The sequence below is a fragment of the Chrysemys picta genome, chromosome 23 (assembly GCF_011386835.1).
Source record: "Chrysemys picta bellii isolate R12L10 chromosome 23, ASM1138683v2, whole genome shotgun sequence".
Lineage (NCBI taxonomy): Eukaryota > Metazoa > Chordata > Testudines > Emydidae > Chrysemys > Chrysemys picta.
The window spans coordinates 13656968-13678782 of record NC_088813.1 but is presented as its reverse complement, the minus strand read 5'-3'; the positions used below and the strand labels follow the sequence as shown (position 1 = coordinate 13678782).

Below are 21815 nucleotides of genomic sequence, written 5' to 3'. Positions count from 1 at the left end.
CACGCTCAGCATTTTTTGAAAATCAGGCCCCATGCAGGGGTCTCACACATTGGACACCCAATACTATTAGTCACTTCTGAAAATCACAAGCTAGGAAAGATGCAGGCATTAAACCCAGGAGGCCTGGCTACCCCCTCCTTTGTTTTAAACTTCAGTCTATTTTTCTTTCTTTACACATTAATTAAAGTGGCAGTCAAAACAGCAAAATACCACAATTAGTTTATTTACCTTACAATTTCATTATTTTGTGCTACATTCTACTACTAGAAAATGTTCTGACATGTAAACATACACTCATATATTCACCTTCGGTGTCAAATTGAAGCAGCTTAGATGTTTAAGACTGGATGGGTGTGTAAGTGTAGAAATATTAGTTGTTTAAACTCCTCTCTTCTTACTTTTGATGTCTGGTCTAGCAAAGTCATCATGTCTATCCTTTTTGGAATGGAAATAGTACCCAGCCCACATAGAAAGCATTTCCACAAAAAGCCCGGGGTATTTTGCAAGAGGGGTAGTTATAGGCCTCACTATAAAAAAATTTATCATTGCAAAAATTCAACCATTAAAAAATGTTGGAGGAAAAGGATCAGACAGCAGCAGCGGCGAATGACTTGTTACACTATTAGCAGACATTTTTGTGCTAGCCCCAAAAACTCTGTTTCATTTCAAGTGATCACACTTCTCCTGGTGGTTTCAGTTCTGGGCTGGCAGCTGCACTGTAGAACAGGCGGAAGCTAAACCAACAAAAGCCTTTACTGAGTTTTTCTTGGTTGCTGCTTCTGTGTTTACATTTCAGTTAGTTTCACGCTGGTGACAACTGCCAGATCAACAGGGCTGGAGCCAGAGATATTTTAAATGCATCTGCAGCTCCTGCACAGCTAGCAGCTGTATTCTTCCACTGTTTCACAAACCTGCCTTGGAAAGACGAGGTCTGGGAGCGAGGAAAGAGGGGAGTTCAATCTTCATGGCCTTTCAGGCCTTGATTATTCTGTTGGGAGGACTGTCAACAAGGAAGCCAGTGACAGCAGCAGGTTTTGTGATGTTCCTAGTGGACAAACAGCTACCAGACTGAAACCCACCAAACTCATTTCACTCACAGCCCCTTGAATGGTCCAAACAATCAGAGTGGAACCAACAGCCTGAAAATGAAGTGTTCTATCTCCTATTAACAATACTTTGTTTGCTATGGCACCTTTTATCCAGGAATCTCTAAGAGCTTTATACAAGGTTGCTCAAGTATCATTAACCCCATTTTTAAAAAGAAGGGGGGGGGGGAACTCAGGCACAGAGAGGTGCAGTGACTTGGCCAAGGTCACATGGTGAGCTGGGAACAGATCAGGAGAGAGAGAGAAGCCAGCACTGCTGATTCCCAGTCTTTCCTCTACGATTTTCTGGTTTACTTTTCAAGTTACCTTGACAGTGTTTGACCTTTTCGGATGCTCTAAAAATCCTGGATTTTGATACAAAATTATTAGACAACATGCCCCTCCCCCAGCCCACCCCAAAACCCCATCTCTTAGGGGTGTCCTTCCTTTTCTACTCCTACATTTCTGTACAGTTCAGAGGTGGCCACGACAGAGATTCAAACTGGTGCAGCTTTCCCTTGGCTCCAGAATCCTCAATGCTGCCCTCTGCCTATGGAGGGTCCAGGCAGCCTTTTCAGCTAGGCAGTGGCAGCGTCCTCCAGGTCTGGATTCTCCGCTAGATGCAGCTTTTGGCTGAGTTTTATGTTAAGGAAGAAGAAGAATCGATCAAGCTGCAGCCTCATCACTGACAAGATCCCTGGGGGAGCGGCTGGAGTTCCTAACACAACCCTTCCAGCTGAGCCAGTCTCTGTACCCGGTAGCAACGGCACCAGAACCGGGAGAACCCAGGGGCCATGGCCCCTCCACTTTTTAACATGGGCAAGGTTTGGGGAGGCCAGGGGCAGTGTTGCCCCCCTAAACTGCATGCCTTGGGCAGGCGCGGAGTGGCGCTGGCAGGGGCTGGGCCGTTCCGTGCCTGCCTAAGGTTTGCCTCTCAGAGGGGCAACGCCGCCCTCTGCCACCCATCCATGTTAAAAAGTGGTGGGCATGGCTCCATAGCCCCTCCGGTTCCAGCACCAGTGCCAGCACCAGTGCCCCCACCCCCACTTGTGCGGCACAGGAACGTAGGATTTGGCAGTGGTTTGTACCATGCAGTATCCCGCCTCATCAGACCAATGATCCATAGAATATAGCATCTCCCTGCCCCAATAGGACAGACCAATGGTCCAATAAAAAGTCTGGTCTCCTCCCTCCAGCCATAGTCTGTGCATGGCAGAGATGGGGGAAGGGTTCCTTCCTGACCTCTACGGAGAGCGCTGACACCCTGAAGTAGGAGATTACACTCCCTCTTGTCCTGCCCAGCCAGTGACGCAGGATTTCCCATACTGGATCAGACCACCGAGCCACCCCAGCTGGGATTCTGTCTCCAAGAGTGGCCAGTACCACATGCCAATTCAAACTGGTCCCACAGTATCCAGCTCCTTGATAGACCCCAGCGCATTACTCACTCCATTGGTGGCACCTGGTTACCCTTAGAAGTGGATTCCAGCCAGCATCTATCACCGCTCCGCCTCAGTGCATTAGGGCTCCCTCTAACCTTTTGCCCACTGATGGGCAAAGCACGGCTTGTGCCGCTCAGAGATGTTACTCACACCTCCAGATCCCACCCTCAGGCCCCTCCTTCCAACCCAACCCTCCCTCTAAAATGGTGTCCTACAGAGGTCTCCATGACAGGCTTGCCTGGAAACCTTTGGCACCAGCAGAGTCCTGGCGTCTTTGAAACCCCTGGCAATTCCCAAGGAGCCGCCAAGCTCTACAGGGCTCCCTGCCTAGAGACTCTGGCAGAAGATGACCAGCATCTATTAATGGCACCTCAGATCCAATGCCATGGTCTGGGGAGATATTGGAGAGTGGCGATCAAGTGTCTCAAAGCGGATTCCCTCTTCCCTTCCCTGCCTGAGGGGTCACCCAGCTGTGCACATACAAAACAGGCCCCCTGAAGAATCCCCTGGCCCCCATAGGCCCCGGCAGAAGGATACATGGAGTTGCTGAGCTCTTCCAACTGAAAAGGGAAACAGAACCACCATTAGAATAAGCACAAGCAGCTATGACAATAAAGGGAACAGGGCCCCACTTTGCCTTTGAAGACCATTAGGGGGCATTGGTGGTTCTGTATTGTGGTAGCCCCCAGAGGGGGTCAGGGCCCTGTTGCGCTAGTCACTAAGAGCAGCACAGTCTAAGTGCGAGGCTTGGAGGGAGCAGGGATGCGTTCGAGGGACGGCTCAGGGATCAGCCCATGAGGAGAGAACTCTCTGGTACTCACATTAGTCAGCAGCTGATCTAGGTTACTATCCGCCACCGTCTTCTTCTGGTCCTCAGCGAGCTCCTCCACGTAGACATCCAGGCTGAAGTGCAGGCGCGCCAGCTTCTCCTGCATTTCCCGGACGTGCTCCAGCTGCTCGAAGGAGCACTCCTTCCCTGTGCCGCCCAGGAGAGGGACCTGGTTACACTCAACCACCAAGACACATCCCCTTGCAGTAGAGATTCCTAACCAGCTCTCCCGGGGTTTCCCATTACAGATGGGCCGGGCCTGCCCCAGACATCACACAACAGCTAGCAGGAGCCTCCCAGATTAGCCAGATCTTCCAGTGCCAGCCGTGGTGGCTTTGGGTGGCCCTAGCTCCCAGCACCCCTAGGGCCAGGCATTGATGCTTTGGGGACCCCATTCAGGCTGATGAACCCCTCCTTTAGAGGAGTTGCCCCCTGCTTACCAAAGGCCTGCAGTTTGCCTGAGTGGAAGTCGTTGAGCAGGTTGAGCAGCCCACCCTCCATCTCATAAACGTCCGAGACGTCGGTCAGGAAGGAGTGCTGCAGAGGGGCCCCCAGTGCTGCGCCCCCACTGCCCCCAGGCTGAGGCAGACGAGATTTCTCCTTGTTCACCCTAGATAGAAAACACAAACCCACATGAACATTGGCTGGAGGCTTTACCTCCTAACTTGTTAGCCTTGTCTTTCCTCCAAGGAGCTCCCGGTTCTTTGTAAGTACAGCAGCCTGCTACTCACAGCTAAAAGGAGCTATTGCTGTAGCTCCAGTCCTCAAAAACATCATTTCCGGAGCATGTTCCCAGCATTTGCAGTAAGCGATTGTACTGGAACGCTGCTTCACCTTCCCCCAAACGTGCCTGACCGGCATCGCCGAGCATTCGGGCACAACTCGAGCCCGGGGTAGCTCAAGCAGGAGTGGCCTGTGTGCTTTTGGTGCTCGCGGTCTCAGGTTTAATACCTGGGGACATGCAGCATTTCTAACCCAGGCTCCCCATCATCGCAGCCTCCAGCACTGACCTTTTGAATTTGGCCCGTTGCTTTGGTGAGGGCAGGTGAGGCAGCCCCAGAGAGAAGGTGGTGCTTTTGCTGGTGGGGACGGGCAGCTTGCGCAGAGCGCTGGATGACACAGGCTGAGCTAAGCCAGGCTTCGGACTCCTCTTCTTCTTCTTGTCTTCCATCTTGAGAACTCGATCCCCGGGCAGGGGCCAGTCGCAGGCTCAGTAACACACTGCAGCAGGGAACCTCTGGGCACTGAAAGAAGGAGACACTGTTCACAAAGGAGACAAAGTTCCTCTTTCACCCCCTTTCTCCAGCTTCAGCTATTCAAGTGCCAACAGAAGCTTCTCCCATGTGGATCACCTACAACAGGGGTAATCAATCAGCGGACCGCGGGCCCAAGCCGGACTGCCAGATGCTTTTAAACAGACCCCCAAAGTCTTTTTAATTTATTTCTCATCATTTTTTATTATTTTCTCTGGAATCTGGACCTTTCACTGTATCTAGACAGAGAAATTTGAACCGTGACAAAAAAAAAAAAAAAAGATGGATTACCCCTGACCTGGGGGCTAAGAAAAAGAATGCTCGGTACTTCCCAGATTTCCCTCTGCCCCAGATCAGATCTGCCTGAGGTATTTATCTGAGCACTTCACAATCTTGAGGGTATTTATCCTCACCACACTTGTCTGAGGCAGGGAAGTGTTATCCCCATTTAACAGATGGGGAACTGAGTCAGAGAGGGACTCATGCCAGGTCACACACGTAGTACGGCAGAGCAGGTTTTGAACCTGGTTCTTCTGACCCCCCAGGTCACCCTTTAACCACTGGGCTTCTTTTCCTTTTCACCACAAAGCATTTTTCTGAAGGGTGGGAACAGCACCCAGAACCTCTCCAGAAACGGCCCCCTCAGCAAGGGGTGCCTGCAAACAGGAGCCAGGAGGAGGAGTTAGGAAAAATTACAGAATCAAATGACCGATAGAACAGGGTCCAGACAACCTGCTTTGCCCAGCCTCACTCCCAGTCCCTGCCTTTGGGTCTGGAACTGGGTGGGTCTGTGGCAGCAAGTTCCACTGAAGCTGCTCTTTTCAGCCAGGAGGATTCTCAGGTGCCTGCCAAATGAGGAGCCACACCAGCTGCTGCTGAAATGCGGCCACCTCTGGGATAAGAGGAAGCTAGAAACAGGAGTGCACGAAACTCCCTGTTCAGCATGTATTACATATCCCCCTTTAGGCCCATTCCACTGTGACAGACCTCTGCTGCAGGTCCCAGCTAGGGGACTCAGGCCTGTAGTGGCTCATGCTCTTAGGTCCCCAGTTCTGTCCGAGCTGAAGGTCACTACTTTGGTTTTGCATCTCATCCAGAAGAGGACAGCGCCCTGGTGGTATAGGGCCCCTAGCACCATGCTGAGGCACTGGGGTCAGTATTACTTTCATTCACAGGGACCTGTGTTACCACTGGAGGTCTCCTATCAGAGTACAGTGCGTGCCACAGAACACTGCCTATTCACTGCCCCAGGAAGCTGCCGTAACCGCAGTATCATTTTCAAACCAGTCACTATGTTGAGCATGGCCTGTTGCACTTACCCAGCCTGACCCTACTTAACAAGATCAGATGAGATCACAGCCTGAGGGGATGTATTTGGTTCTCAAGGCAGGAGAAGAAATATTTAAATACCCACACATCCAAACAAGCACATACCCTGGGTCGCGCTCTCTCTCCCGCCCCCTGGTGCCTTTCCCAAAGTTTTACTTTCTCTTCTTTCTACATCTGTCCCCTCAAATATTAAAATGCACTCTATGTGTGAGTATATTTGTAAGTTTCAAGGCTCTCTTTGTATCTAACAAGATAGGGACGCGGGGGCAAGGAAATGAAGCAGCTATTCAATTTTTCTCCAAGCGCTGTATAAAAATGTTAGTGTTTAAGGAGAATCAAAATCCTGGTTTTTAAAGTGACATTCTCAAGCGAGCATTTAACTCTGATCAGTCGTAATCTCCACCAGCAGATGATATTTTCCTATTACAGATCCTCAGCTGGCCTAAAACAGCATAGCTCCATTGAGGTCAGGAGTTTGCCCATTTACACCAGCTGGGGACCCAGCCCATCGAGCTATATTGATTTACCCCAGCTGGGGATCTGGCCCATTACATTCAAACAGAAAAGGCCAGGCTGGAAAAACAGGCTGAAGCTCAGAGTAAGAGCCCAGGTCAAGAAGAGAGGGTCAACGACATTTTTGGGGGGTTTAAAGGCAAGAGGAATTAGATGAGGGTGTTGATGACACTTGCTCTGGGTTTATTTCTATTGAATTAATTACCTGCAGTGATTTTTGACCTGCACAAGCGAGTATTATTTATAAACAACATTTTATATTGAAATGAACAAATGAAAGGGACTGTTCAGTCATTTTGTCTGTTATTTGTTAAGAATTAGGCAAAAGGGGCCCTGGGGAGCAAACTGTGCACCTCCCCAGAGATGGGGCAGGGCAAGATTCACCCACCCCAATGTCCTCAAATCTGGGGGGTGGAGGGGAAATCCCATCAGGCAGGGAAAGATGATTTGGATCTCCAGCCTCAGCAGAGACTATCAGCCAGGGGCTAATTAGTTCCAACTGAAAGGGTTTTGTTTTGTTTTAAACATACACCTGATAGGAGGTCACCAAATGAAGACTGCTTTAATGTACTGCTGACATGGGATTTGAACCTGTGACCAGACATGAAGGGCTCTATCCCATCACTCTAAGCTGTGCAGAACTCTCCTGCTATATTCTTTAGAGACTGTACATTTCAGTACAGGGCTTGTGTGTGTTTGTACAATGCCTCCTTTCACAATGGAGCCCAGATCCCAATCAAGGCCTCTAGGCACTATTGCAGTCTAGGATTCCTAATTACACGGGATTGCTTCTAGGACCCAATTTAGCATGGGAACACTTTGGCAGGTCGAACCAACAAGCCCAAACCCAGCCCTGTGGCGATATCTCAGCAGAACGGGGGTTCCTGCCGACTTTTATACCAGCCCCATTGATCAAGCTTGAATAACACACAGCAGGGCTCCTGCTAGTCTTCCTCCATACTCATTTCCCATTGTTCTGTACAATGGCACCTCCGTGAAGCGGTTAGCTGCTGGCGCTGATCAAAGCCCAGTCGTAGGCTGTGGAAACAGATCCCTCTTTGTTCAGTATGAAAATGGCTGTGGTTCATAAGTTACCCGGACAGCTATTTCAGAGTATCCCGTTTAAAAAAAGAAAACAATAGCCGCAGCATAGGCACTCCATTTAGCGCCGTCCATCCCCCAGACATTGGACAGGCAATTAGCAGATTTTCATTTCCACCCGAGCATTACAAGCCCGGGGAGCCAATGGCCAGAGACGAGAAATGCCACGGTGTGAGATCAAGATGACACCACCAGCCTCCCCTCCCAATCCCATCCCTTCCCAGCAAATTGCAGGACTCCCGCACCATGGTCTCTAACCTCCCTGCTCCCCCCCTTCCAAAACCCCACAGCAGAGGTAGCTGCAGAATGAAGCGGCACAAGCCCGTGCACGGAACAGAACCCGCAGAGCAACAATGCAGCCGGGCAGCGTTCCAAAAGGGAACGTTCGGCCCGCCTCCGTTCCACCCCCCCCCTCCCGTGCCAAGCCAAGAGCCCGCAGAGGTGAAACTCACCTGAGAGGCACCCCCCGTGCTAAGGCTACAGCGACCTGACCCCGTTCTGCTCCCGGCGGCAGAGCGCCCTGCAAGACTCCGTGTCAACAGCAGCCGGGCCCACGCAACAATTTGCATTTAAAGGGGAAGGGGCCTTCCTCCAGCCTAGGCGGGGCTCTTCAGACGCGCAGTCCGATGTCCGGAGATCAGGTCACTCACACGAGGGACAGGTTTTGATTTCATTCCCGTGTAACTTCTCCCCTGCCCTGATTTCAGTGGGACTATTGCTGACTGCCACCCGTTTCATGAGAGCGGAGTTCAAGCCCGGGGTTTGCTTTCATGTCTTTGGGTTCCCCTGCCAGATTTCGTTGTCAGGGACATGGGTGCAACATAGAACAGCTCCAGTGGTGTGAAACTGGTGTGAGACAGGATCACTGTCTCTCTGTCACAGGCACGGGGCGCCGCCAGAGTGTCCGTTTACAGCTGCTGAAGATCTGGTTCAGCGCTTCTATCGCGGTGCTTCTCAATTGCGACCCCCCTTAGACATTAAAAACACTTTTTATATATTTAACACCATTATAAATGCTGGAGGCAAAGCAGGGGTTTGGGGTGGAGGCTGAGAGCTCGCGACCCCCCATGAAATAACCTCACGACCCCCTGAGGGGTCCCAAACCCCAGTTTGAGAACCCCTGCTCTATCACACTCTCACCCTTTCCTTTCCTATATGGAATATATTCCTATTTTCCTTTTAGCAGAAATGTGTATTGAAACTGCTAGAGACTCATTAAAATGAGATGGTGTTGCCAGCCCTCACAATTTTATCTCAAGTCTCACAACATAGGGTCTTTTTTTCCCTAAAGCCCCAGCTCATGGAGTCATGTGATTATCTCAGCTTAAAAGAAAAGTAAGCTTCTAGCCCTCCTGGCTGCAGAGAAAAGCTTGAAAATGTGACCCCCTAAAAGCACAAAATTCGACATGTACTATTTTTAAAAAATGAAGCCATTCTCCTGATTTTTGGGGCCTGACTCATGATTTTTTTAACTCTTAAGGAATGTCTATATAGTATTTTGGAGTGAGCCTCCCAGCCTGGGGTTGAGAGACATGGGCCAGGGGGACTTGTGCTAGAACTCTAAAAATACCAGTGTTGACAGTGCTTTGAAGTTTCAGTTTGAGCTGGAGTTTAGACTTTGAAGCATGGGGGGGGGAGGAAGGGGGAAGAGGGGTCATATGTCTGTTGACCCAGGCTGGGAGGCTTGGTCCAAAATACTGTGTAGACATAGGGCTGGTCCACACTAACCCCCCAGTTCGAACTAAGATACGCAACTTCAGCTACCTTAGTATCTTAGTTCGAACTACAAGGTACTTATCGTGGGTCCACACGCAGCAGGCAGGCTCCCCCGTCGACTCCACGTACTCCTCTCGCGGAGCAGGAGTACCGGTGTTGACGCTGAGCACTTCCGGGATCGATTTATCGTGTCTAGACAAGACGCAATAAATTGATCCCAGAAGATCGATTGCTTACCGCCGAACCCAGAGGTAAGTATAGACGTACCCATACATTTAAAGTTCACTGTGGCAAACAGGGCAATCTCCTGGATGAACCTTACTGAATTAAATTAAATACCTTTGGTGTTGATGGTATTAAAATACAGTTGTTTACATGTCATTATGGGATTGTATGTAATTTTCCTAGGAGGCATGACTAATGTAAATCTTGGGAAATGGTAGGAACTTCAAATAACTTTTTGAAACAATATGAACTTTTAAAATTAAGTGGGTTTCTTGGGAAATCCCTAGGGGGCAGGAGTAGTATGCTAATATAATTCCTCCGATTAGTCAGTAACTCGGCTTATGGAAGTTTTGCCTCCAGGAGAGGACCCATTGTCTGGCTGATTACCTTTTCATGGTCTCTTTGAAGACCCCCATTGTGGATAAAGGACTCACTCACCAATCCATGATGGATCTTGTTCTGAGCAAAGGGCGTTAACAAAATTGAAACCACCAGCAAACCCGTGTGGGGATTTGAAGGCCTGCTCACCAGCCAGAGCCCATGTTGGAGTAGGGGTGATCTCTGGGAAGCTTATTAGCACGTGTGTAGGTTCTTTTATTGTTTTTAATATGTTTTGTCTGTATTGCTTTTATCTTGAGACTAAAACGTGCTTGCAACCGTTCAGCCTGGAAATACCCTGATCAGAAGGGAGAGAACCGTGGGTCTCCACCCAAGAGAGGCCACAGCTGGGGAGCTGGCAGCCTAGAGTGGGTGCCCTTGCTGGACCATAGAGGAGGAATGCAGGTGCAGGTGCCCTGAACTTATGTAGGATAATACTAAATTATATATTATAATATATAGTATCCATGTTATATATTGTATTGGTAAAATTATTCTAGAAAGCTATTAAAGCTAATACTACACATGTGCTGTAGCATTAATATAATCCCTTTATAAATATATCATGATTTTAAACAGACTTTTAATGTTGAAAAAATTATTGAAATATTGGCCATGCTAAAACTGATTCTGCCATTTCTCTTGAACCTTCCGTCCTCATGGATCTGGATCCCGCTGAAATTGATGGCAAAAGCCTGCAGTACACTGTGTCATATAGGAATTGCCCGTGGGCCCTAGCAGGGTAGTGGGTCGGTGATATAGAGAGGGGAAATATTGTTCCTGGCAGGGCCCAGGATGGGCTAGTATGCAGCGGGACAGGGGCGTGGCACCTGTCTCAATCCGTCATCTTGTTCTCCACAATCTCAGCTTTCATACGTAAAATAAAATAATCATAATAAGTCAGTCTCTAACTGTTATGGTTGTGAATAAAATCTCAAAAACGTGAACCAAGCAGAACTACAGCAGAGAGAAATCTGCAGAGAGCCTGGAACAATGGCTCGGAGAGGTGTGAACTGCCTCATTCACCTAAGAGAGACTAGCGGGGTGAGGTAATCTTTTATTGGACCAATTTCTGTTGGTGAAAGTGACAGGCTTTCCAACTTAAAGTGCACTGTCCAGCTAGAGAACTGCATTTTATTTGGTAAGGAAATGTTAAAAGCTAGCTGTAAAGGAGGGCTCGGGCCCCGCTGGGTGAACGTAACCCTCAATCCCCCTCTCGGAACACCGCCTGCCAGAGCCTGCAGCAGCCCAGGGGACGGAGGAGGTTCACCACAGGTGCAATACTAGCCTTATGGATGCTGCTTCCCAACCTCCCAGTGCTGACAGGCTCCAGCAGCAGGCTCCATTTCCAGGACAGCTGGGGAGGTTGGGCAACATCTCCTGATAGATGCTTCCTGCCAAGCCCTTCCTCTTTCAAAAGGCACCACCCGCTTTTTGCCCTCCACTCCACAGCCCCTTCCAGCTGACCATTAACAGCCATGCTAGCACTGTTGCTTCAGAGGTACCATTTGGGGAGATCGCCGGGGTAGCTGCAGTTCAGAGCAGGGTCCCCTAGGAGTGCTTAGTACAAGGGGTCACACAGCAAGCTGAGGAAAAAGGCCCTCACAGGGGGCAGGCTGTTGGGATGGCATCAAGAGGAGTCGATTTCCCTCGGACGCCTTACGTTTAAAGCCGAGACTGGCAGTTTTCCGCACCCAAAGGCCTCCAGCTCCGTGGGCTGGTGCATTACTCAAGTCTTTGCCTAACAGCCCAGGGAGAAGCTGTGCTTCCATTGAGATCTCATCCCTTTACATCTCATTAATGAAAATCCCTGCTTCTAGCTCTCCTTGAGCGAGCGTAGGCACCCCTTACAGCCTGAAGGGACGCTCAAAGCCAATCCTGACATGGGTAGGCTGGTTCTTTGCCACCCCCAGCTTCACCAGGAGTTGTGCTGCCCGGGGACAGGATACAGTGCAAGCCCAACTCACGACAGCCACAAGACCTGTGTAAAATTGGGCTCATCTGGAGGGACATCCCCACGAAGGCAAAATCAAAACTGCAGCTCAGTGCCATTGAGGTTACATGGCATCAAGGAGAAGAGCATGGGGAGGAGGAACAGGGGACAAGACCCCGGGCCAGTGTTTGGCAAGCGATGAACAAAGGGCCAGGCCTGAGGTAAAGCAGCTGATTCCTTGAATGCTGTTTGAGGCTGGCAGGCTCAGGCCATGTCTACACTATATAGGCAAAGTACTTCTAGTGTGGATGCAGCTTAAAACCAGCAAAACTGCGCTTCTGCTGATATGGCTTATTCCAGCCGCCCTGAGCAAGATAAGCTAAAGTTCTGTTTTGGTGGGATAGCTGTATCTACACTAGCGGCTGTGGTTGGCACAGCTCAGTCGGTCAGTGATCATTGCTCTTCGCACCCCAGACCGACAAAACTCTGCGGGCAGGAGAAGTCTGTAGTGTAGACACAGCATCAGCATTCTTGGGTGGAAAGGGTACAATGTACTGCACCTTGCCCCCAGCTCTTGCTAAAATGCTGAACTGGCTCCCAGCTCATCAATGCTTCCTCCTAACAGAAAGGAGGGCCCTGGTATGGTGCAGCCCCACAGGCAGCAATATGGATCTAGTGACGCATCGGCATCAGAGCACTGACCCACCCCATGCCCAGCATTTCCTGCTTTCCCTGGTTACTTGCAAATATTTTATGCACACTCCATGGTGGATGCAGCCTGTAATTAGGATACAGGAAAAGAACATCCTTCTCTCTAGAAAGATACAGAAAACTTGGCTCACCGTGTAGGGGAAAGAAGTACAAACACACCAGCAAGTAGTTTATGTGCATTTCTATTGGATATGAAGATACATACAACAGATCCCAGACACAGGTTATCTGTACCATCGCAAAAAGAGTGTGGATTTCTAAACAGCAGGAGCTGAGGAAAGTCCGGATACAGGCTGCAGCCCTTCACCTTAACTAACCTTCCAAAAACGAGGCGTGGTCCCCTCAGGTCATAAATACATTCTCTTGCTCAGTAAGTCCCAGTTTGCATTGAGAGGCAGAGAGAGACTTCCCTGAGCTGACAGTAGTGATACTTCAAGCAAGGGGGCCAGAAGACAAAACCAAAGCCAAGCTCCATGGAGTACGTTTCACTGACTTAAGGAGAGACCCAGGCTAATCAGCAGGCTAAGACCTCCTGCTCTGTGAAGACCAGAAAGATTCCAGCTTGTTAGGTCCTGTCTCCACTACAGACTTACTGCATTAACCGGAAAAGTCATAGTGTCAATACTGTTTGAACTCAAGTGGAGACAGGACGAGTGTACAGTAGCACCTTCTGCTGGCTGATCCCCAAAACAGCACTGTGGATGGTTTACAAGGCCCTGTGTAGCTGCCTAGAGAGAGCCTGTTAAGCAGTGTTGCCAGAAGAGAAACAGTGGGAAGAAAAATTAAAGTTCCCCACCAAACGGGTCCAGTCCAAGAAAGATAACAGAGCAGAGAGTGACTGAAATTTACTTGAGCAGATCATGTTTGGTTTTAAGCAAAGGAGGATGGTACTGAAAATAAAGTATATCGTGAACTAAAGTTTTAGTGAGGCCTGCTTCAAAACTACCAGAGGACTGCCCCCCAAAATGGGGAGATTGACATGAGTGGAGGAGTTTAGAGAAATGGTTATCTGAGGGCCAAACCCAGAAGTCCTTGCTCAGGCAAGACTCCCAAACTGAAGTCAGTGGGATTTTGCCCCCATAAGGACCTGTTAAAGCAGCAGATTCCCCATCTCATGGGCCTGACTGGATGGACAAATCATGTGCTTCTCTCACACTCTGCTGAAGGGAGAGATTGCATGCATCCATTTCTCTCAGCAATTTTTCCCTGCAGAGCAGCTGTCAGTCTGACAGCCAGGAAGACGGTCAGATGGGTATGTTACTGGGGAAGGGTACTTGTGAATGAGGTGCTGTTACAACAAAGTCAAAAGGAGCCTGCCAGAGCACTGGAGCAGCAGCACGTCCCAGCCAGTAGAATATTCATGTGGACATAGCTCCCTTCTCAGGGGCTCAGCCCAGAGCACATTGCTCATGGGCCCAACTATTCAGCCAAGGAGAAAGCTGAGGTTTTGTCTTTATGGAACCACTGCTTTGTAAACACCTACCGTGGGGCAGCACAGAGGCCCTTCCACAGGGAAAGGAATCTAGACAATAACCTGGAGGACCTCCTCACCCCCTCACGGTATTCATGTGCAAAACAAGTAGGAAGTAGACCTTTGGATTAACTCTTTAATACACTTGTGCATGTGTGCGTATAGCATAGAGGCAACTGTGAATTATAAGGCTATTGAGACATCAGCAGGTTCTGGAAATATCAAAGGCCCAAAGGGACGGCCACTAGGGGGCTTTCTGATGTGTCCAAGACCCCCACTGTTTCTCCATTTCTTTTTGCTCCCATACAATACATGGACTGTATGACAAAGAAAAACAGCCTCTTCCCTCCTTCTTCTAAGGGAAAGAGAAAGTGCTAACCAGGAAAAAATAAGCCAGCACACCCCAGCAGCCTGCCTACAGCCAGGTCGGATTTAAACCAGGAAGGAGAAAAAGGAGAATCCGAGGCTGAGAAATGCTTCAAGTTCTCCCCATTTCCACTCTCTGGTTTAAAGTCACGTTGAAAGCAGAACGGCTGCAGACCGCGCTCATGACATTTCCAGTTGTTTGGATGCTTTGAGCTGGCGGGAGGGACTGGAGACGGTTCACCCATCTGACCCCCTGGGCTGCACTAGCTTTTAAAAGGGCATCCCAGCCCACCACTAACAAGGTCTTTTAGCAAAAGGGCCAATCAATCAGTTGAAAATCCGTGTATTAGATATCCACGCGCACGCAGGGAAGTGGGTCAATCTAGTTTATATATATTCATATATAAAAGTGTATGTTGCCCTGCACATCGTTTTATATATCATATATATATATATGTATATATTAAAAAAAAAAAAAAACTTCCAAAAGCCTAAACTGGAAAATCTCAAAGCCCCCAGTGCCGGGACTAAGGAAAGGACATTAGATCAGTCTGTGGCACCATTCACATGTTACCGTCCCTTCCCCTATCTCCACCTGCTGATCCAAGGGCTTAGTAAGCACGAGAGCATTCCTCAGTCCCAGCCTAACCCAAAGCTCCTATGCTCAGTTCTCCGGGGTTCTCCGCAGGTTCTGTGCAGTGCATCGGCTTGGCTGAGCGAAGACAATCCTCCCTGGGGCACTGCTGTGCTACAGCGCCCCCTAGTGCTGGCTCACCAAAGCTGTCTCGAGATGGGTCCTTGAGGGCTTCCAGCGTGTCTGCTTCGGCCTGGGGCGTGTGGGCACACAGGTCCTGCACCTTCTTGTTTAGGTCATTGCGCTCGGTCTGCAGGGCTCGGCACAGCTTCTCCAGGCGCTGGATTTTCACCTGAAGCCCTTCCAGCTCCTTGTCCCGAAGGGTTTTCTGCAAAAAGAGTCAACGGTCCCTAAGCAGCGAAGGTGAGGAATTGAGAGTCTTACAGCTAATACAGCAACCTAGGGTCTGAGGCGGGGGAAGAGAGGCAAAGGGAAACTCCTGGAAGAAACAGGCTAAGTTCACAGGCAAACATATCAGCAGTTACTGAAGGACCCAACACTCATATGCTGTCACCATCCTTTTCAACCTACCTGTTCCCCGGGGGTACAGGGAGTGACTGTCCATCTCGGTAGCACCTTCCTTTCAAGCATCATCATTAACCCCTGCTTCCCCACCACGAGTTTGGTGAGTCTCGTTATCCCCTTTGCCTTAATTTGCCCCTCTGTACACTGAGGGGAAGGGACTTGCCCAAGATCACACAATGAGTCAGTGACAAAGCCAGGAGTCAGACTCTTGGTACTGACTCGCAGTCGCCTGTTCTAATCACTAGATCGCTCTCTGATGCATTCGCCATGGGCTATTTGCCAGTCTCAGTGTACCCAATAAAATGCAGAGCTGAACCAGATGCCGCAGCGTGGTACCAAGGACGGGGCTTACCTCCTCGGCCATCTCCAGCAGAGCCTTGTTGCTGCTTTCCCAGCGAGACCGATACACAGTGGTCTCTTTCTCCAGCTTCTTGATCTTTTTTGTCATCTACAGAAATACAGTAATAAAAGGCAAAGAGAAACAGTGATACAGAGCGTCGCCATTGGCCAGTTTCTACAGCACCCTTGAGGGGGCATGGACATTCCCAGAGCAAGGGGTCAGATGCCAGCCGGCCCAAGAAAGTGCAGCAGCCCTTCCGCCTTGCCTCATCTCACCCACTGGAGTCAGTTTCACTGAGAGGGAATATTGACCAGGCCTCCCCAAGCCACCCATCGACCAGGGCACAACAAACCCAAATAAGAGATGGGACTAAGCCACTCCCACGCCCAGCTCCAAACTCCCCATACCTTTGAGATGGCTCAGGTGCAGGCTCTGCCTATCACCGCTAACCCTAGACCAACCTCTCCCACCCCATCCCAGATCAACTCCATCCATCCTGTTCCACAGGAAAGCTCCTTCTGCTAATGATTGCTGTATCTAGCTGGTTTACTTCCCAGGAGTACGTGGCTCCTCGAGGATTTCTGAGGATGGTGAAAGCTGGCCTCCATGTGATCAAGGAGTTGCCGCTTTACCAGCTTGGAAACCTAGTGGGGATGGTGGCAGACAGTGGCTCTAACACATCAGAGAGGCCCATGCCAGCTCTCTGGCCAATAGGGGTGACAGCCACAGTACCTTTTCCATCTCCTGTTTGAATGTAGTGAACACCTCACTGCTTTTGGAAAGCGTGTTCTGAAACTCCTCAAACTTCTCTGTGTAGAGGGCCAGCTAGGGAGAGAGGGAATTACAGTTCAGCGCCAAGTACCTTGACACTGCACAGCGGGCATCTTGTTTCAGCTTCCCTTCCCCATTCCTCCTCAGTCCAGTGTCCAGCATGGGAGAGGCTGGATTTCTGTGAAGAACTGAGCTGATTCTTAGGATTCAAGCCCTTGTGGTTCAGTAGAGCTCAGGGCTCTATGGTGTAACTCACAGCACCAAGCTGCTATGCTCAGAGTCCTGGACTAGACAGAGGGGAACAATCCTCCCATCTTGCTTAGGCCCAATCCTGCAAGGTGCTGCATGCCCTCAACTTCCACTGACTTCATCACCTCGCAGGATTAGGCCTTCTGTCCCGTGTGAAAGGACAACCTACCCCAGCACTGAGAAAGATGCTGGTAAAACTGGGACCTCTTCCTTCCTCCAAGGAAGCAGAGAGGTTAAAGGGCATAGGGAGGTCCTGCCCTGCATCATACCTCCTGTGCTGATGGAGACCTTCCAAGCTTTGAAATCCAGGCGCCAACACAGCAGTGCAGACTGCCCCCTCCCCCAAGGGAACCAGGTTTCCTTCCACCTCTTTGCAGGATGAAGGGAACCATAAGAGCCGGACAGCCTGGGCCGTGCTACCTTACCTGCTGCTTGAGATGGGTCTCCTGCTGCTTCATCAGCTCACACATTCTCTGAGACTCCACGGCCTCTTTCAGCAGCTAGAGGAGAACGAGGGAGATGGGAATGCAGTTAGCTAACTGGACTCCAGGGAAGAGCTTGGGTCCATCCTATCTCGGGAAGGGCCAGCTGGGTCAGAATCAGACACACCTGCAAGGCAGGGGCTTGGCACTGATCCAGTAGCAAAGTACAGCCAGTGCTGAAGAACAGACCAGGGCTTCTATTGCTGGGGATGGCCACGGCAGAGGATACTGGACTGGGACAGCCTCATCTGGCTGGGCAATTCCTTACCTCCCAACGGGCCAGTGGCACTTAGGAAAGCGTTAGCAGGGAGGCGAGAGCGAAAAGGTTCAACAGGATTTGCTAAGACCGTTGCCAAAGCTGGAGACTTACAAAGTCCTTCTCCCGCTGGTGTCTCTCCTCTGCCTCCTTCAGCATCTCCTGGGCCTGCTGGAGCTTGGCATCCACCAGTTGCTGCTGCAAGTCCTTGTGTTTGAACACCTTCTCGATATGCTGCCAAGGGAAACACAGGGGCTGTTCCGAACAGGTCACCTACGCTCTGCTCCGTTAATGATCCTGCAGGACACTTCCACAGGCCGCCCAGAGGCCCTGTGCGTTCTATGTGGGGCAGGCCCACTAGTTCATAGTATCTGGGTTAGCGAAGGAGGGACCTCTAACTCACGTGACTGCATGGGGGAGGCGGCAGTCTGGTGCTTAGAGCACCAGGCTCCTCGGTTCTAATCCTCTCTCTGCCACTGGCTCGCTGCCTGGGGCAAGTCACTTCACCGCTCTATGGCTCGGTTTCCCATTTGTAATATGGTGATAAGGAGTATCAGGCAGGTCTGGGTGACTAGCTCTGTGCAGCCAACAGCACTGCAGTGCTATCATGACCTAAATGAATATCATCTCAGTCTCCAGGAATCCACATTGTGTGTGTGAGTGAGTGAGAGAGAGAGAGAAGTGGAGGAAACATCCCCCTCTCAGCTGCCCCAGGATTCCATCTGCTCTGAAGACCCCCCCCATCCCCCCCCTCCCTGCTAGGCCCCAGTTTTCCTCCTCCGATGGGTGCCCCACCTCCTCCCGCAGCTCATACTGCTCAATGAGTTTTTTCAGCCTCTCTGCCAGCTCCATGTTCTCCTGGCGTAGCTTGGAGTTCCGCTCGTTGTGCTGCTCCATCTGCAGCTGGATGTCATTCAGCGTCACCTGGAAATGGGACGTCACTTCCTTCCGCTTCTCCTCCTCCTCCCGTGCGCGCTGGACGCCTTCCTCCTATGGGAGGAGAGGAAAAGGAACGGAGGGACCTAGGTCAATCCCTCGTGTAATGCACAGGGAACATCTGACCAGTTCACCCACAGAGCAACTTACCCAGATCACCCTGCCCTTCAGGGCACAGGTTCTATTGTTTAGGCCAAAGAGGAAAGAGGTTTGCGTGGCCCCTGCCCTGCATCCTCCCGTCCCCCAGCCCACCTTGGTGCCCTTTTCCCCCGTCTCCAACTATCCATCCACCTGAGACAAAAGGCAGACAATGGACAAGTCAGATCTGCCCATTTCAGCTGTCCTGCACTGGGTAGGTTTAGCAATGGGAAAGAGATGGGCAGTATCGTGGAATGAAATCGAACACAGGGCTATGCAGAAAGTGGGCTGGCCTCAGACAGTCTCACATAGACCAGACTGACTCCCATGTGGGGTAAGGCTGAACGCCAGATACTGCTTTCTACCCAGGGGTTCCCAGCTATGAAAACTCACGAGTGCGACTGGTACTCCAGGCTCCCAGCTTCCCACCTTATCAAAGAGCCTCTGTGCTGGATGCCAGGGCACTGCCAAGGCACACCTCCTTCATCTGGGATCTCTAGCCCATCGCAACGCACCAGTTGTTCTAAACTGTCTGTCGTCTCACTAGACATGCCAAATCCCCCATCTCTCACGGTCTGTGCAAGCAGGGCCGGCTCTAGGATTTTTGCCGCCCCAAGCAAAAACAATTTTGCCCCCCCCACCCCGTTTTTTTCTTACCCCACCCCCGGCCCCGCCTCAACTCCGCCCCTTCCCCAAATCCCCAGCCCTGCCTCCTCCCCCCAGGCTCTCAAGCCTAGGAGGGAGGGAGGGAGGGAGGGAGAGGGAGAAGCAGCGTGTGCGCCGCGGCCCCTCGGGGTCTCCCCCTCCCTCCCAGGCTCTCAAACCCGGGAGGGAGGGGGAGATCCCGAGCGGCCGCGGTGCGCGAATCAGCTGTTTCGCGCGCCACGACTGCTTGGGATCTCCCCCTCCCTCCTGGGTTTGAGAGCCTGGGAGGGAGGGCGAGCAGCGGCGTGCGAGCGGCAACAGCGGAGGTGAGTTAAGGCGGCCGGGGCACATTTTAGGGGCGGCATGGCCCGCGCCAGAATGCCGTCCCTAAAAATGTGCCGCCCCAAGCACCAGCTTGTTTTGCTGGTGCCTAGAGCCGGCCCTGTGTACAAGCTAAGAAGCGGTGCAAGGTCAGCACACTAACAAATGGCAGGCAGTAGGCAATGGCTGGTACGGCCAAGCCCTTACTCTGGTAAATGAGTACAGTTGCCCTAACAGGTTGGCAACCACTGATCTGGGGAAGAGAGAGAAAACAGAGTCCTGTTCCCTTGGTGCCTCTCTCTCAGGTTCAGAGCTCCCGAGGTGGGAAGCGAGGAGGCTCTTGCCTTGAGGGTGCGGTTGTGTCTCTGGAGCTCACGGCACAAGCTCTCCAGCTTGCTGCGGGCCAGGATGGCCTTGCTATGTTCACTCCTCAGATGGTCCTTCTCCTGCACCAGCTGAGTCTGCTTCTTCTGCAGGATCTTCATCTGCTTCTGGGAGTTCCTGTGCTCTTCCAGCTGGAGGGAGGGAGAAGCAGAGAGGGAAAGATGCAGCAGACTCCAGCTACACCCCAGGGAGGGGGTTCTGGGTTCAGGGGGAGAACGTTCTAGCCCCCAAGAGAACAACAAGAGCATCACAGTGCAAACAGTCACTGCAGTAATGAGGCCTGGAGAAAGCCATGGCTTATACAGCCCCCCATTCCAGCAAGAGCTCTCGCTGGGCACAGCACCTTTCCTGCAGCCAGGGGCTGGCTCTAGCATTAAATACTGTCCTTGGCTTAGATGCAGGTGGGGTGTGGAGTGCAGTGTTATCTCAATGGCGTGGGCCTCGGCCTCTATCCCTGGACTCATCACTCTACAGGAACCTCTTTGGGCACCATTCGCTACTCTGGATTCCAATGGAACTTATTTCTGTGAGGACGGCTCTGAGTCAGGCCGTTCCCTGTACAGCTAATCCATAGCCACGTGCTTCTTTCCAGTATTAAAATAGCTCTTATATTGTGGAGAGGGAGTGATGTCTAGTGGTTGGTGCAGGGGAAACTGGGAGTCTGGACTCCTGGATCCCATCTGTGGCTGTGTCAGTGATATTGGGGCAGTGATTTCCCCTCTTTGTGCCTCAGTTTTCACACCTGTAAAATGGTGATGAGGCTACCCACCTTGTAAGGGACTGTGAGGCTTCTTGCATGGAAGGTGCTGTAGACATGCTAAGTATTAATCAACCCTCACAAACTCCATGAGAGATGGGTCGGTATCATTATCCCCTGCTCTAGCTGCACAGAAGGGACCATTGTGATCATCTAGTCTGATCTCCTGTATGGCACAGGCCATAAAACTTCCCCCAAATAATTTCTAGAGCAGATTTTTTAGAAGAATATCCAATCTGGATTTAAAAAATCTCTGGACACCTGGGTTCAAAAATGCAGCTAGGTTTAATAACCAGGTTTAATAACTGCAGCGTATGCATGGGCTGTCCCCCTCAACCTAGGGCCATGTCTGTCTCCTGTGGCGCCAAACAATCTTGTTCCCTCGGCAGCGAGAGACGTCTCCCGCCCTAGAGCCTGAAGCGTAGTGCTAGGAACTGACCAGCTCAGCGTATTTCTTGCACAGTGCTGCCAGCTTCTCCTCTGGGGTGCTCAGCGTGTTCAGCGTCTGCATCAGCAAAGTGATCTCCTTGCCTGGAATGCAAGACATAAAGCAGAAACAGCTCTTTCACACGGAGCTCTGGGTCACAAGACAAAGGGGAAGCACCCAAGTGGAAACCAGAAGCTGCTACATTCCTGCTCCAAATACACACAAAACCACAGCTAGGATCCCGGATGCACTTCCTAGATTCTCCACATGAATTTGAGCCACCAGTGTAATTTAGTTTGGGTGGTTTCCTTGGGAGGATGGACTCCAGAGACCTAGGTTCAATTCCCTGCTCTGCCACTGACTTCTTGTGAGACCTCGGGAAAGTTACTTAGGTCCAGGTCCTCAAGGTATTTAGACACCTCATTGATTTCAGTGAGAGGTAGGTGCCTGAATAGACATCTTCCCAGGCCTAATTTTTAAGCCTGACCCAGACCCAAGCCCACCTGACGTAAGCTCAAGAAGGTCAGGTTGTTTCCTGACCTGACCCCAACAGTTCCCCACTCCCGAACCTGCATCAGCACAACTGCCATCTCCTGCC

At 51.0% G+C, this 21815-nt stretch overlaps 2 protein-coding genes across 2 annotated transcripts; both read right to left on the bottom strand.

The window, feature by feature from the left end:
* Positions 1-207: 207 nt before the first annotated feature.
* On the bottom strand, positions 208-8458 carry LOC101939464 (coiled-coil domain-containing protein 28B). Its single transcript, XM_005302182.5, has 6 exons — positions 8005-8458; positions 4367-4600; positions 3797-3966; positions 3349-3503; positions 3065-3087; positions 208-1718 (listed from the first exon to the last, which is right to left on the bottom strand). The coding sequence occupies exons 2-6, from the start codon at positions 4525-4527 to the stop codon at positions 1664-1666; spliced, it is 564 nt and encodes a 187-aa protein (XP_005302239.2). The 5' UTR covers positions 4528-4600; positions 8005-8458; the 3' UTR covers positions 208-1663.
* A 4223-nt stretch (positions 8459-12681) lies between these two features.
* Positions 12682-21404, bottom strand: TXLNA (taxilin alpha). The gene is made up of 8 exons (XM_065577300.1): positions 21230-21404; positions 19994-20164; positions 18405-18599; positions 17724-17843; positions 17297-17371; positions 16584-16676; positions 15864-15959; positions 12682-15314 (listed from the first exon to the last, which is right to left on the bottom strand). The coding sequence occupies exons 1-8, from the start codon at positions 21335-21337 to the stop codon at positions 14997-14999; spliced, it is 1176 nt and encodes a 391-aa protein (XP_065433372.1). The 5' UTR covers positions 21338-21404; the 3' UTR covers positions 12682-14996.
* Positions 21405-21815: the final 411 nt, after the last annotated feature.